At 43.1% G+C, this 14,817-nt stretch overlaps 1 protein-coding gene across 2 annotated transcripts in view; it reads right to left on the minus strand.

The window, feature by feature from the left end:
* Nucleotides 1–14,817, minus strand: part of LOC137649970 (mediator of RNA polymerase II transcription subunit 30-like) — a 128,962-nt gene that overhangs the window by 51,213 nt on the left and 62,932 nt on the right. For both annotated transcript variants that reach the window (XM_068382956.1, XM_068382957.1), the window contains exon 3: nucleotides 8,992–9,149. In XM_068382956.1, the coding sequence (XP_068239057.1) occupies nucleotides 8,992–9,149 (158 nt within the window). The remainder of the gene's footprint in view (nucleotides 1–8,991; nucleotides 9,150–14,817) is intronic.

Here is a 14,817-nt window from a genome sequence, read left to right on the forward strand (position 1 = left end):
TTTAGAAGTTCAAACTTGTTGCAAATTCTTTTCAGTTGAATAGGCTGAAGTAATTCTCTTTTCATAGTTTATACATGACAGATCTATTTTAACATTGTTACTGATTTTAAAATATCTAATATTTTTAATACATTATTTCTCATGTATAGTTTATTTATTTCCTCATTTTCTTTCCTCACAGGGCTGCTTTCTATGATGGAGCCCTTAGGATTGCAGCATTTTGCTTTTCTAACCAGAATTATAGATTGGCTAGTAATAATAATAATAATAATAATAATAATAATAATAATAATAATAATAAAAATAATAATAATGATAATGATAATGATAATAATAATAATAATAATAATAATAATATAGAGTACAATATTAGGTCCTTGCATAATAAATACATTACAAACTGATTTCAGCCAAAGGAGGCCAGTGAACTGGTAATTAACATGATTTTTATCATAAAACTTATTATTTCTATACCTACAGAGCAATCTTCATGATTTTGAAATAGGAATTAGTAATCAATTAATAACTTTCCCATCATCATCATCATCATGTACCACAATATTTCTTGACATTTCAGATGGTAAACATGAAAGAGAAGCATTTTTGTCCCGAAGAATAATAACAGTATGTACAGGTATCGGAGATAAAGCTCAACACTCTAAAGCGACATTTGTTGACAAATTCTAGATAATATTTAACAAATAAATCTTGGTCAATATGTGCCAGTTAATCAGGCTTGCCTATGTATTGGGTGCTGGTTAAAAGAAATTTTACTGCATATTTTTTTTACTGTTTCAAAAGATTCTACAGAACAGTACATTTATGCTCTCCACATTTTCTTTAGGTCTTAGTTATGTTTCCATGCAATAATGTGTGTTTCAGGTCCTATACTCCATTAGCCCAAAGGGGGGGGGGGGATACTGCAGTACTGTACTTATGTGAGTTCTGGCTTACGTTGAAATTCAACTTACACCATGACACAGAAGCATCTCTCTCTTGTAACCCAAGGACTACCTGTATAACATAGACATTAAAAAATCTCTGATCTTGGTGCTTAGAAGGATCTAGGTGCGTTGATAGAACGCTGTTTGGACTAGGAGTGTTGGGGTGGAACAGTTAAAAGGTTACCTAGTTCCTAGGTGACTCAAAAGTCATGATCACACAAAGAACGAGAGCGAAGTTTCCGATTGCACTGCCACTGATCGCGAATGGTTTCTAATCGCTAATGGATTTTGACTGTGCAGGGACTGACTACACAATGACCGGTCACACGATGAAGGAGCTAATGGAGACCAAGCAAGTAAGTCTGAATTTATAGAGCCCACGTGAGAGGAGACCTTGGATCATCTTATGTTCACGCTTGCGTGAGGGAAGATCTTGTTACTCATACAAGATAGGAGACCGATTGTATGTTCCTCTTCCAGCACAAATGAATTCTCTTTTCTTCGAGGTAGAAATCTTCTTAGAGGAAGATCCTTAGATGTGCTCTGAATGTGCAGAAGGGAAGAAAGGATGACAGAGCCCTTCAGTCTGACTGAAGGTGTGTGTGTTTGGTACTGATTGAGACCAAGCACTGGTAACAGGCATATGAGTACTTGCACCGCCTACTGATATACATTCCAAGGGATGGGAACACTCCCTGTACGTTCCATCTCTCCCTCGTGTACAAGGGGAGAACATATCAGGACCCCTTCCCAGGTGGATACGTTCTCGGTGTGAACTGTACCTCCTTTGCATAAGCGGGGAGACAGATGGGAGACCCAGCAAACACTGGCTAATTGGTCTTCTTGATCTTCAACGGCTTCTTTGAATCAGGTATAGCAGTGTTCACAACTTCTGTCAAGGGCACTCCATTCAGTACGAGACAGAGAAAAATACGTACCGTTACTTCTTCCTAGTGTAGGATAGTTTTAAGCATGCACTGTTTCTCTCTTTTTGTAAAAGAGAGGGAGATAGGTTGATTGTTCAGGAAAAGAGAGAAGTGCAGCGCCTTTCATCCTGACCAAAGAGCGACCAGCGTGTGGCAAATACTTCTACCCTCCTTCCTCCAGCAACTATTACCATCTTGTTTAAACCAGCGTGTGGCAAATACTTCTACCCTCCTTCCTCCAGCAACTATTACCATCTTGTTTAAAGTTAAAATAGCTGTTTCCGGCTTCATCTATATCAACTCCTATTAAAGAACGATGTTTTATAATGTGTAGGACCAAACAAAAATAAGTCACGCTTGAGAGGCTAGGGTGCAGTCTGTGTAGGCAACGATTATTTCATGAATTTCTTAGTACCCACAGTCACGGTAGTTAGTATTTCTTGCAATATGTTATTTTCATTAGTAAAATAAATTTTTGAATATACTTACCCGATGATCATGTAGCTGTCAACTCTGTTGCCCGACAGAAATCTACGGTCGGGATACGCCAGCGATCGCTATACAGGTGGGGGTGTACACAACAGCGCCATCTGTGAGTAGGTACTCAAGTACTTCTTGTCAACAAGAACTCAATTTTCTCCTCGGTCCACTGGTTCTCTATGGGGAGGAAGGGCGGGTCCTTAAATTCATGATCATCGGGTAAGTATATTCAAAAATTTATTTTACTAATGAAAATAACATTTTTCAATATTAATCTTACCCGATGATCATGTAGCTGATTCACACCCAGGGTGGTGGGTGGAGACCAGCATACATGTTAACAAAGAAGCTAAGTATCCCGTATCTTATTTTAGCCGTTATTCAAAATAACAAACATAAAATAAATAAGTACCTGGTAAGGAAGTCGACTTGAACCATTACTCTGCCTTTTTAAGTACGTCTTCCTTACTGAGCCTAGCGATCCTCTTAGGATGCTGAGCGACTCCTAGGTGCTGAAGTATTAAGGGCTGCAACCCATACTAAAGGACCTCATCACAACCTCTAATCTAGGCGCTTCTCAAGAAAGAATTTGACCACCCGCCAAATCAACCAGGATGCGGAAGGCTTCTTAGCCTTCCGGACAACCCAGAAATATTTCAAGAGAAAGATTAAAAAGGTTCTGGAATTAGGGAATTGTAGTGGTGGAGCCCCCACCACTACTGCACTCGTTGCTACGAATGGTCCCAGACTGTAGCAGTTCTCGTAAAGAGACTGGACATTCTTAAGATAAAAGACGCGAACACTGATTAGCTTTTCCAAAAGGTTGCGTCGAAAATATTTTGCAGAGATCTATTTTATTAAAAGGTCACGGAAGTTGTGATAGCTCTAACTTCGTGTGTCCTTACCTTCAGCCAAGCTTGGTCTTCCTCATTCAGAAGGGAATGAGCTTCTCGTATTAACAGTCTGAAAATAATAGGATAAAGAATTCTCTGACATAGGCAAAGATGAATTCTTAACTGAACACCATAAAGCTTCAGACGGGCCTCATAAAGGTTTTTAAAATAGAACTTAAGAGCTCTACAGGACATAATACTCTTTCTAGTTCATTTCCAACCATATCGATAAGTTTGGAATAACGAACGATATTGGTCAAGGCCGAGAAGGCAGCTCGTGTTTGGCTAGAAAACCAAGATGTAGAACATGTAGCCGTTTCGGATGAAAATCCGATGTTCTTGCTGAAGGCATGAATCTCACTGACTCTTTTAGCTGGTAAAGCATATCAGGAAAAGAGTCTTAAAGGTGAGATCTTTCAGGGAGGCTGATTGAAGTGGTTCGAACCTGTCTAACATAAGGAATCTTAGAACCACATCTAAATTCCAACCAGGTGTAACCAAACGACGCTCCTTCGTGGTCTCAAAAGACTTAAGGAGGTCCTGTAGATCTTTATTGTTAAAAAGATCTAAGCCTCTGTGACGGAAGACTGATGCCAACATGCTTCTGTAACCCTTGAAAGTGGGAGCTGAAAGAGATCGCTCTTTTCTCAGATATAAGAGGAAGTCAGCTATTTGAGTTACAGAGGTACTGGTCGAGGATACGGATACTGACTTGCACCAGTTTAGGAAGATTCCCCACTTCGATTGGTAGACTCTAAGGGTGGATGTTCTCCTTGCTCTAACAATCGCTCTGGTTGCCTCCTTCGAAAAACCTCTAGTTCTCGAGAGTCTTTCGATACTCTGAAGGCAGTGAGACGAAGAGCGTGGAGGCCTTGGAGTACCTTCTTACGCGTGGCAGACGTAGCAGGTCCACCCTTAGGGGAAGAGTTCTGGGAACGTCTACTAGCCATCGAAGTACCTCGGTAAGTTATTCTCTCGCGGGCCAGAGGGAAGCAACTAGTGTCAACTTTGTCCCAACGTGAGAGGCGAACTTCTGCAGTACCTTGTTGACAAACTAGAACGGAGGGAATGCATATAGATCTAGATGAGACTAATCTAGTAGAAAGGCATCTAAAAGAACCACTGCTGGGTCTGTTGAGAGCCTCTTGGACATCGAGGTTGCGAAGAGATCTATGGTTGGATGGCCCCAGGTGACCCAAAGTCTCTTGCATACATCTCTGTGGAGGGTCCAATATGTTGGAATTATTGTCCCTTCCTACTGAGACAAACTGCTAAGACATTCAAGTTGCCTTGGAAGAAATTTGTTACTAGTGAAAAGTCTAGACCTGTTGAACAGGAGAGGAGGTCACTAGCGAACTCGCACCATGTCAGAGAGTAGGTCCCTCCTTGCTAGGAGATGAACATCAAAGCAGGGAGTTGTCCGTGTTGACCTCCATTACTTTGTCTTGAAGGAGAGACCTGAAGCTTTTCCAGGTCAGACTTACTGCCAAAAGCTTCTTGCAGTTAAAATGCATTGTCCTTTGACGCGAGTTCCATAATCCCGTGCATTCCCTACCGCCTAAGGTCGCACCCCAGCCTACGTCCGATGCGTCTGAGAAGAGAACGTGGTTGGGAGTCTGAACAGTCAGGGGAAGACCCTGTAAAAGGTTGATAAAGTCCTTTCCTCAGGTTAGACCAGACTTATCTTCCGGAAACCGGGATCGAGACCGCTTCTAGCGTCTTGTCCTTTTCCAGTGAAGAGCTAGATGAAACCGAAGAGGACGGAGGTGTAGTCTTCCAAGTGACACCAAATGCACCACGGATGACAGTGTCCTAACCAGACTCATCCACAGCCTGACAGGGCCGTATTCCTTCTTCAGCATCTTCTGGATGGATAGCAGGGCTGGGGATTGATCTTCTTGTTCAGCCATGTCCTCATCAGAGGGTTCCTCATCCGAAACTGATGAGGAAACGGCAACGGAGTGGGCAACGTCTGACTCGCTGAATCCGGTCGCACTGGTGGATGCGTGACGGAGCCGGACACAAGATCATGGTACTGCTGCACAGTCTGTGAACTGTCAACCATGGGGAAACGAGGAAGTACAGCGACAACCCGAAACTGTCTAGACTGTCTGGGTAGTACAGACAACCCCTTATCGGGTTGCTGAGGTTGCCGCACTGCGTCACAACAAGTCACCTCTGCTGGTTGTTGAACGTCTTCCCAGTGACACACTGAACGTCCACAACCACCTCCGAGAGTAGCATAACATCAACGTGCGACTGGCAACCCACACTGGGTCGCACCGGTGGAGGAACCATCTCAACTGGCGGACGTGAGTAGGATACCTCAGCGTCAACAGGGCGTACAACCAACCGGTAGGAAGGTCGTTGGCAAGAAGGGTCTTCTCCGTAAAAAATCCTCTATCAAGGACTAAGCTTGGACTGCATGTCTTGCAACAAAGCCCAAGGTCTATGTGAGCAGGTGTGGCAACAGACGGGGTTAGCGACTGAAGCGGAACCATTTACCCTCCCTGGAAGCATGTTATGCTTAAATAAAAGTCCATAGGAGGCTAAGCAGCTTAAGGCTCCTCTCCAAATGACAGAGTCCTCAAGGGAATATCAGAAGGAGGGAGAACAGCACTTTCTCATCTACAGGAACCATATCCGAGAAAAGCTAGGTTCTCTCAGTGAGGGTTTCACTGGTGCAAAAGCAGCAGACCAGAAGGCAACGTTATGAAACTGCTTGACAGTCTGTGAACTGTCAAAAACTGAACTGTCAACCACAACAGGAGCGTGAGGACATACAGCACTGGTGTATAAGTAGCAGACCAGAAGGCAACGTCATGTAACTGTATGACAGTCTGTGAGTTGGCAACAACCAAAGTTGTGTGGGGAAGCCTCAACTCCTGACTGACTAGTTTGCTGCTGGCGAGTGGCGGTAACCACAGTGTGTTGCGGAGGCTGACACACCGTGTCAAAACACGGCAGCTTGTGGTAGCTCACGCACGGCAACGGAGTGCTCTGTGTGTGGGAGTCATCATACATCTGGCAGGGTTGACTGTGCATGGGTGGAGGAGCTCTCACAACAAGAGTGTGAGAGCAGGAAGCCATGCCGGGCGCACAACCGTGGGAGGTGTAGGCCCACGGGTGCATCGTCAACCTTCTCCGCAGTCGGAGTGTGGGAGCTGGCAACAACAAAAGCAGAGTGCTGGTGCGTGGGAGGGGCTGCGGTGGGTTGAGGAGCATGCGGTATGGTATGCGGAGCATGTTGTAAGGTATGCGGCTCATGCTGCATGGTATGCGGAGCATGCTGTAAGGTATGCGGCTCATGCTGCATGGTATGCGGAGCATGCTGTAAGGTATGCAGAGCATGCTGCATGGACTGCGGAGAATGCCGCATAGTGCTGGAACCCGGCAGCTCTACAGAACCTTCCCACTGCTGATGCGGTAGCTCACGCATGTTAGCAGATGGTGCAGCAAGAACATGCGTCTGGCAGGGTGGACTGCGCATCGGTGGTGGAGCTCTCACAGGTGGAGGGTGGGAGCAGGCAGCCGCAGTATCTGCTGAGCGCACAACCTCGGCGGGTTGTAGGTTAACAGGTGCATTGTCAACCTTCCAGCACGATACTCCTGCATGAAGGAGCAAGCTGAGACTGTATAGTCTGCAGCATGGACCACTAGGGTCTATGAAAGACAACAACAAACGGAGCTACTGTCCGTTGTGACTGAGGGTCTAAAACAGCTGGTGCGGCAACAGACGGAGTTACTGCCTGTTGCGGTACCACCTTGCCTCTCTTGGGAGGTGTGCAGTTGTCGTACTGCAGCGAGTCCGAACTGACCCAGTGGCTACACCTAGGCCGTTGGACTTGCGCGGAAGGGACCGACTTGCACTTAAAAGCTGCAAGATTTGGTCCATGGTTTCTGCGAGAAACCTCTTCCGCAGACGAGGAATAAATGGGCTCTCTCGTCTTTGTGTGGGTGGGGTGATCACGTCGGCAACGTGTGTAGATACACCCGAAACCACGGAGGGAAACGTCTGTTCGTTGATCAAGGCCTGTGGAACCCATAAGTCCTTCGACATTACTTCTCCCCTGGGCTTGGGAGCTTGTAAGAGGTATCGGACTAGGTGAACAACTGGCACGAACAGACGAACCCTCGAACGAAACACTGTAACACTTTGCGCATATCACTTTATCACTTTTGATTTTCTGTTTGCACTTATTTCACTGAACTCGAACTTTAAGTGGTTTGTACCTGAAACACGCAATCCTATCCTTCATTAAAAGGTAGTAATTGCGAAAACAGTATTACAATGTAACAGAAAAACATAATGAAAGATAAAGAATTCAGTGGCTGGAAAAGAGACTAAACACTAGATTAAATAAACTACGTTTAAAATCTCTCACCGCATAAAGCCTGGGAACAAGAATAAAACTCTAGAAACGTTTTACCTTCTTCCCCTATAGCGACTAGGGAGAAGAGCAAAAAACGAGAACAACGTTACCCGCTTGAACGAAACGTTTATCCTCCTCTCTCTCCCTCCGTCTCTATCTCTCTCTCTCTCTCTCTTGACTTAGAACCAGAGAGATTACCCAATTATATATATCGTTAAAACATATTATTTGTTAAAGGAAAAAAACTGAAAGGTTTCCCAAATAAAAAGTTCCTTTATTAGAATTAAAACCATTTAAGCTAAGAAAGAATGAACGAAACGCTAGAATCGGTTTACTCTTACTGCAACGTGAAACCGTGAAATACTCTCTCTCTATCGTAACGATAGAGCGCAAGTTGAACGTTCTGAACGTCAACAACTGCGGAGACTAAACAAAACGTTAGTTCAACTTTGAAAACAGTACGAGACTATCAAAGAAATTCTTTCAAAAACATTAAAATTAAAATAGCATAAATTCTTAACAGGAAAAACGATATGACGGGCTCAATGTAATTAACTTCGGTTCCAAGTAAGGACCGCCTACTATTAGGAAAGGTCCTATAAATGGCGGAGAGATATAAAATAAATCTATAACTTTGTTAAGCAAAATTACCAAAAACCTAAACACACTTCCGTCTAAGGGAAGGGTGGGTCATAAAAAGTGAAAGAGAGTCTAAACTCTCTTCGACACCAACACTTCCGTCTAAGGGAAGGGTCGGCCATTTAAAAGTGAAAGAGAGTCCATACTCTCTTCGTCACCATAATAAAATCTATCCAAAACGAGTTCAGGTTTTGAAATGAAGATAAAACCCCTGCATAGCGAAAGCTCAAAACTGGAATAGTGTACTTCACCAAAAAGTTGTGAAAACAAATCCAGTTAGGGACGGCGTATTAGTAGGTCTTGCCGGAGGCACGACAGAGGAAAAATTGAGTTCTTGTTGACAAGAAGTACTTGAGTACCTACTCACAGATGGCGCTGTTGTGTACACCCCCACCTGTATAGCGATCGCTGGCGTATCCCGACCGTAGATTTCTGTCGGGCAACAGAGTTGACAGCTACATGATCATCGGGTAAGATTAATATTGAAAAAGATGGTGTTACAAGGCTGTTAGGGAAGGGGAGGGAGAGAATGATCTTTCTTTATTCTTATTTAGATGTCAACACACTGTAGCATCATTATTTTTAGCATGTTGACTATCAGGTAGCATTCATTGAAATAATAATAGCCTTATTTATTATATGAACATACTCCTTGAAAGTATGTGATTAACATGAACATAAAAGCAGAGCACACTGTATAATCAAGGTGATTAAGTACATATTCATCCATACTTACTGGCATAGTTTTAAGCATAGCAAAAACCTCACAAGTTCGCACCACAATTTCTTGAACTGTCTCACAACCAGCCTTACATAAAAAAGCTGTATTGGCATTCCTCTGAGTAGGCTGGGCTTGTTGAGAGGATTCATTGCTGGAGGGCTGAATGCTCTGGCCTGGAAATGGAATGATAATACATGTATACTAGTCACATACATTATTATTATTTTGCAGAGGATGTTGACATTTCTCCTTTCTCCAGAAGGATATGACCATGAGTGTTAAGAATGAAACTGATAACTGATAGGCTAATGGAGTATCTATGCAATCAATTGTATTCCTAACACTCAGTGTTACTCCCTTTGGCATTAGGAAAAAAAATAGTAACCCTTTTCAAACATATCTTTTCATCATTATTATTATTGTTATTTAAAATTTGAAAAAAATTCATAAAGAAAACCAAAATAAAAAATGCAAAATGGTGTTGTTATAAAAAATGTGACATCAAATGTTATTGAGTACTATAAAGAGATAAAACGTTACATTTTAAAAGTAATTTGTATTTTTTTCTAGCCATACTCCATTAAAATCACAAATATCTATATTTCTAAATTACTTTGTATTTTCTGGGTCGATCTGTGGCGCCGGGTGAAAAGAGTCCTTCTTATATACCTTTTCTGATAAAACCTTCCAATTATACCAGAGAAAGATAAAAGCATGGAATGCTGAGGTTACAACCCTCGCGCGAGCACCTTTAGGGTGTCGTGTATAAAGCAAAGGCGCGTGAAATCCACTATTCACAGGTTGTCTTCCATTTAGTTAATTCCTTTGTCAAAGGGATGGGCCGATACAAAGGCCCTTGCCAACCACCAGCGCCACACCACCCACGCCACGACGCGAGCGCCATCTGAACTACATCCTTCTTTTTGGACTGATAGAATAGTGTGTAATTTGTGGTGCTCTCGATCGTTTTTAACAGTCATGGATCTATTTTGTCATGTCCGAAGCTCCATCTTCACACATTCCAATGTTAAGTACCATAGTTTGTTTTGACAGTATTTTATTGTACCGGGCTTTTGTTTTATATCCAGTATAGTCTGTTTTATTATTCCCGTCTGGCCTTCATGGCGGCCATTGTTTGTTCACTTGTTTGGGAATTCATCTTTATCTGCCCGTTTAGTACTCTGTCACTTAGGTTCTTGGTTAAGTCCCTGGTATTACGGTTTCTTTTTCATCGAATCTCCGGCTTAACCGGATATCGTACAGGCGATCAGCATTGAGGTTAATATTAGATTTCCTCTGGTTCACGTTGTCACTATGACGGACCTTTGTTTGTACCGGGGATGGTTACCGGAGATCCGGTACAGTCGGAGATCACTCAGACCACGGGTGGCCAATCTTTTGTTTTACCTGAAAAAAAAAGAAAAAAAAAAAAAAAAAAAAAAAAAAATTATTATTTATGAACGTAACTATGCCTATATTTATGCATGTATTTAATTCTAACTATGTATAAATATGGATAAATATCCATACAACATCGTGTTCAAATAGAATTAAATTAATTATGCCTATATTTATGCATGTATTTAATTCTAACTATGTATAAATATGGATAAATATCCATACAACATCGTGTTCAAATAGAATTAAATTAATTATGCCTATATTTATGCATGTATTTAATTCTAACTATGTATAAATATGGATAAATATCCATACAACATCGTGTTCAAATAGAATTAAATTAATTATGCCTATATTTATGCATGTATTTAATTCTAACTATGTATAAATATGGATAAATATCCATACAACATCGTGTTCAAATAGAATTAAATTAATTATGCCTATACTTATGCATGTATTTAATTCTAACTATGTATAAATATGGATAAATATCCATACAACATCGTGTTCAAATAGAATTAAATTAATTATGCCTATATTTATGCATGTATTTAATTCTAACTATGTATAAATATGGATAAATATCCATACAACATCGTGTTCAAATAGAATTAAATTAATTATGCCTATACTTATGCATGTATTTAATTCTAACTATGTATAAATATGGATAAATATCCATACAACATCGTGTTCAAATAGAATTAAATTAATTATGCCTATATTTATGCATATTCAATCCTAACTGTCTAAATATGCCTAAATATCCATACAACATAGTGTTCAAATAGAAATACATTAATTATGCCTATATTTATGCATAGTCAATTCTAACTATGTCTAGATATGGATAAATATCCATACAACATAGTGTTCATATAGAAATAAATTTCCACCCAGTGGCGAATGCGCCAACAGTGTCACATTTCATGAATACAAGTGTCGCACTATACCCCAGAAGATAATACATTAAATAACTTGTCTTTAAAATGGCTTTTTAAGAGTATACAGCTGATCCCAGCCTGTGAATAGGATCGCTAACCAAAGTTCAAGGAACATCCAGACTTATGTCCCCTTTGTGTTACAGAAGGTTCGCCTGCATGGTTCCCATCAGGATGATGATGATTCTCTCTGGCCTGCAAAGAGAGGCTCTCCACCCTTGGGTATCGAAGTTGGGAAGGAATGCTCCATCTAGAGGTCCCTATCTCCTCGGAGTGTCCTCTCTAAGGTTGGACAACGACCCCATGGACGGGCAGGTATGTGGGGATGAGTTTTGAGCCTTCAGCTTTGCAATTACCTACGTCACCGACCTAGGACCATTAAAGGATCCTAATGTTCATGTTACCCTGCATAGACTGTGACGGCTAAAAGCAACACATTCTAAGGAAATCCAAGGGGCTATGACGAGCTCTAAGGTAGGGTGGTGAGTCAGTGCCGTTCAGGAACTCGGATATAGGTGGTACCATAAATCTGGAGGGCATAGACGTCCTCCCTCTGGGGGACCTAGATTTTACTCCCAGGTACTAGAATTCCCATTCAACGGATTCGTTCGATTGAAAGAGATTGCCTTGGTTAGCTTAGACAAGGTACCGAAGGTAACGGTATTATTTCCTAAAGGGCAGGCCCGATCTGTCTGGACCAGGATGTTGTCAGCCTGGGGGGTACGATAATTCCAGGCTCTGCCCTTCCAGTTCGACCTACACGTTTGTTGGTCTGATCGGGTCAGTTGTGGGAAGTACGTTCTGTCTGAGACCTCTATCAGACAGGAATTGATAGTCGGTTTCCCACTCGTCATCACAGCCTTCCTCTGGTTCGACGATTTTGTATCTGACCCCCCATCATCAGGTGGTCTACCTCACTGATTCCCCAGGTACACAGTCCAACTCCGTTGGGATGTAGCCCTAGATCCGAACCCTCAGGCTCCTTTCATGGACACCAGAGAGGAAGCTACAGGAGTAGAAGACAGTCCCGACATCAAGGCGGACCTAGGAAAAAGGGGGCTCGGAGAAGGGAAGGACCTAGATTCACTCCCTCACAACGCGGTGGTCCTGGTAGAGGGAAGACTTTACCACTTTCGTGACCATTGGACTCGGTCTGTGGGATCATAGCATAGTCTCTAACGGTTTGAGATGAAAATGGCCTCAAGGTCCTCCTCCTCCGCCAGTGACCTTCTCCCAGAAATACACTCCCGTCCTGAAAGAGTACACCACAGGGTTACTCAAGAAAAAGCAATCAAACGACTATCTCTTAGGTATGGACCTTACTTCCCCGTGGGACCGTCACCACCTCTGTCGATCTTACCGACCGCTATTAGCTTGCGCCTATAGCTCGAAACTTCTCTTCTTATCTGGGTTTCCACCTAAGCAGGAAAGCCTTTGTGTTCAAGACATGCCCTTCGGCCTCAACATTGATCCCAGGATATTCACGAAACTGGGAGAGGCAGTGTTAGAACAACTCAGGAACCAAGAGATACAGATCATTGCTTATCTGGCCGGTTGGCTCATTTGGGCCCGGCCGGCCATAGAAGGTAACAGAGCTACGAAGGAATTTCTTCGATCGCTCGACAACCTGTGATTTCGGGTCAATCTCCATAAGTCTCGCCTGCGACCATCAGGCCACTTAGAATGGTTAGCCATTCAGTGGGACCTTTCGAAGCACACGTTGTCTCTCCCTTCCAAAAGTAAGAGGAATAGGTTCCAAGATCAAGAATTTCTCAAGCACAAACAGGTGTCCAAAGAGCCTAGAAAGTATCCTCGGCCTTTCCCAATTCACTTCAGTAACAGATCTCCTAATAAAAGCCAAACTCAAGACATCAATCGATTTTGGAGAAAGAGAGCTACAGTACCTATAAGAAGACAAGGTCTCGAAGATCCCCTCTGTCGGGAAAATGAGACTACGCCCATGGTCCGAACCGAAGAACCTCTCCAAAGCGGTTCCTCTACAATTCCCACCTCCACAAGTGACATTCCATTCAGCCGTGTCTCTAAGTGGATGGGGGGATTTCTCCGAACATCAGATGTTTCAGGTTCTTGGTCACTAGCCATGAAACAGTCCCATATCAATGTTCTCGAAGCCATGGCAGTGTTCTTGACCCTGAAGAGAGAGACTCCTCCGAGGTCGACCCACATCAGAGTAGTGTCAGACAACACAGACGAGGTACACTACGGAAACAGGGGAGGATCCAAGTCACCCAACCTGAATCAGATCCTGGTCACTTTCTTCGCCTGGGCAACAGAAAAGAACTGGTTCCTGTCAGCACCTCACCTAGCGGGAGGCCAGGATGTGAGAACGGGCTCACTATCCAGGACGAGTTCCCTGGAGTCAGAATTTCACTCCGGTGGATACTCAGGTTCGTTCCAGGCATCCAGGTAGATCTATTCACATCTCAGATCAATCACAAACTTCCTTGTTATGTGACCCCAATCCTGGACCCTCGGGCTCATGCCATGGACGCATTACCCCGGGATTGGAATCATTAGAGGAAGATTTCCCTATCTCTCCCAGTGAATCTTCTAAAAACTTTAACACCGACTGCGCTCCTTCCGGGGCGCAGTGGTTTTAGTACCACCTCACTGCCCAAGAACAGTTGGTTTCCTCTCCTCCTCGAGTGGAAACTCCGTCCCATCCGGATTCCGTTCCTCAAACTGACCCGAGTATTCCAAACTCACTGTGTCAGATTACTCAAGGATGTCCAAAACCCTAACTTTGTGGACTACAGGAAGTTGGCAGCTCGTAGAGACTCGAACATTGAACCGGAAAACGATTTCTTACTCGAATCAGTCAAAAGGGACTCGACAATTCGCCAATATGATTCGGCCGTTAACCCCCAAAATAGGTGGTCCCCTTGGAAAGTTATTCCTCTTCTCCAAGATACTTTTCTATGTCCGGTCACCACTCTCAGGGCCTTTTTAGCCACGACTGCTACCCGATCGTCTGGCCCCTTGTTTATCAGGGAACAAGGAGGTACCATTCCCATACGTGGTATTAGGCTATAGATCCTATACTTCGTTTGACAAGCCAATCCGGGATCATTTCCCCCAGAAGATGGACTTTGATGACCTTATAAAGTTCACGGGTTGGGAATCTCCTATGGTCTTCAAACGCCACTATCTAATGAACTTACAGGCTCTTAAATACCCAACAGTTGCAGCTGGGAGCCGTATCTCTCCCCAGTGATCTTTTGTTCTTCCTTTCATCCATCTCTTTTCTTCTCCCTCCTACCCGCCACTCGCACCACGACGCCGCTTCCTTGGTGGTTCGTTAGCCCTAAGTTTATTACATATTAGGTTATGTTTGTAACTATTATTGATTACCGTTGTTACAGGGTTGGGATATTCTTAGCCATGTCAGTTTTGTAGCATGTTTCCTCTGATACTCGGAGGCTTCCCTGTTATCATGTTTGTTTACCTTAATTATTTATGATTTTCTTTACATGGT

This window comes from Palaemon carinicauda, chromosome 11, assembly GCF_036898095.1.
Source record: "Palaemon carinicauda isolate YSFRI2023 chromosome 11, ASM3689809v2, whole genome shotgun sequence".
NCBI classification, from domain to species: domain Eukaryota; kingdom Metazoa; phylum Arthropoda; class Malacostraca; order Decapoda; family Palaemonidae; genus Palaemon; species Palaemon carinicauda.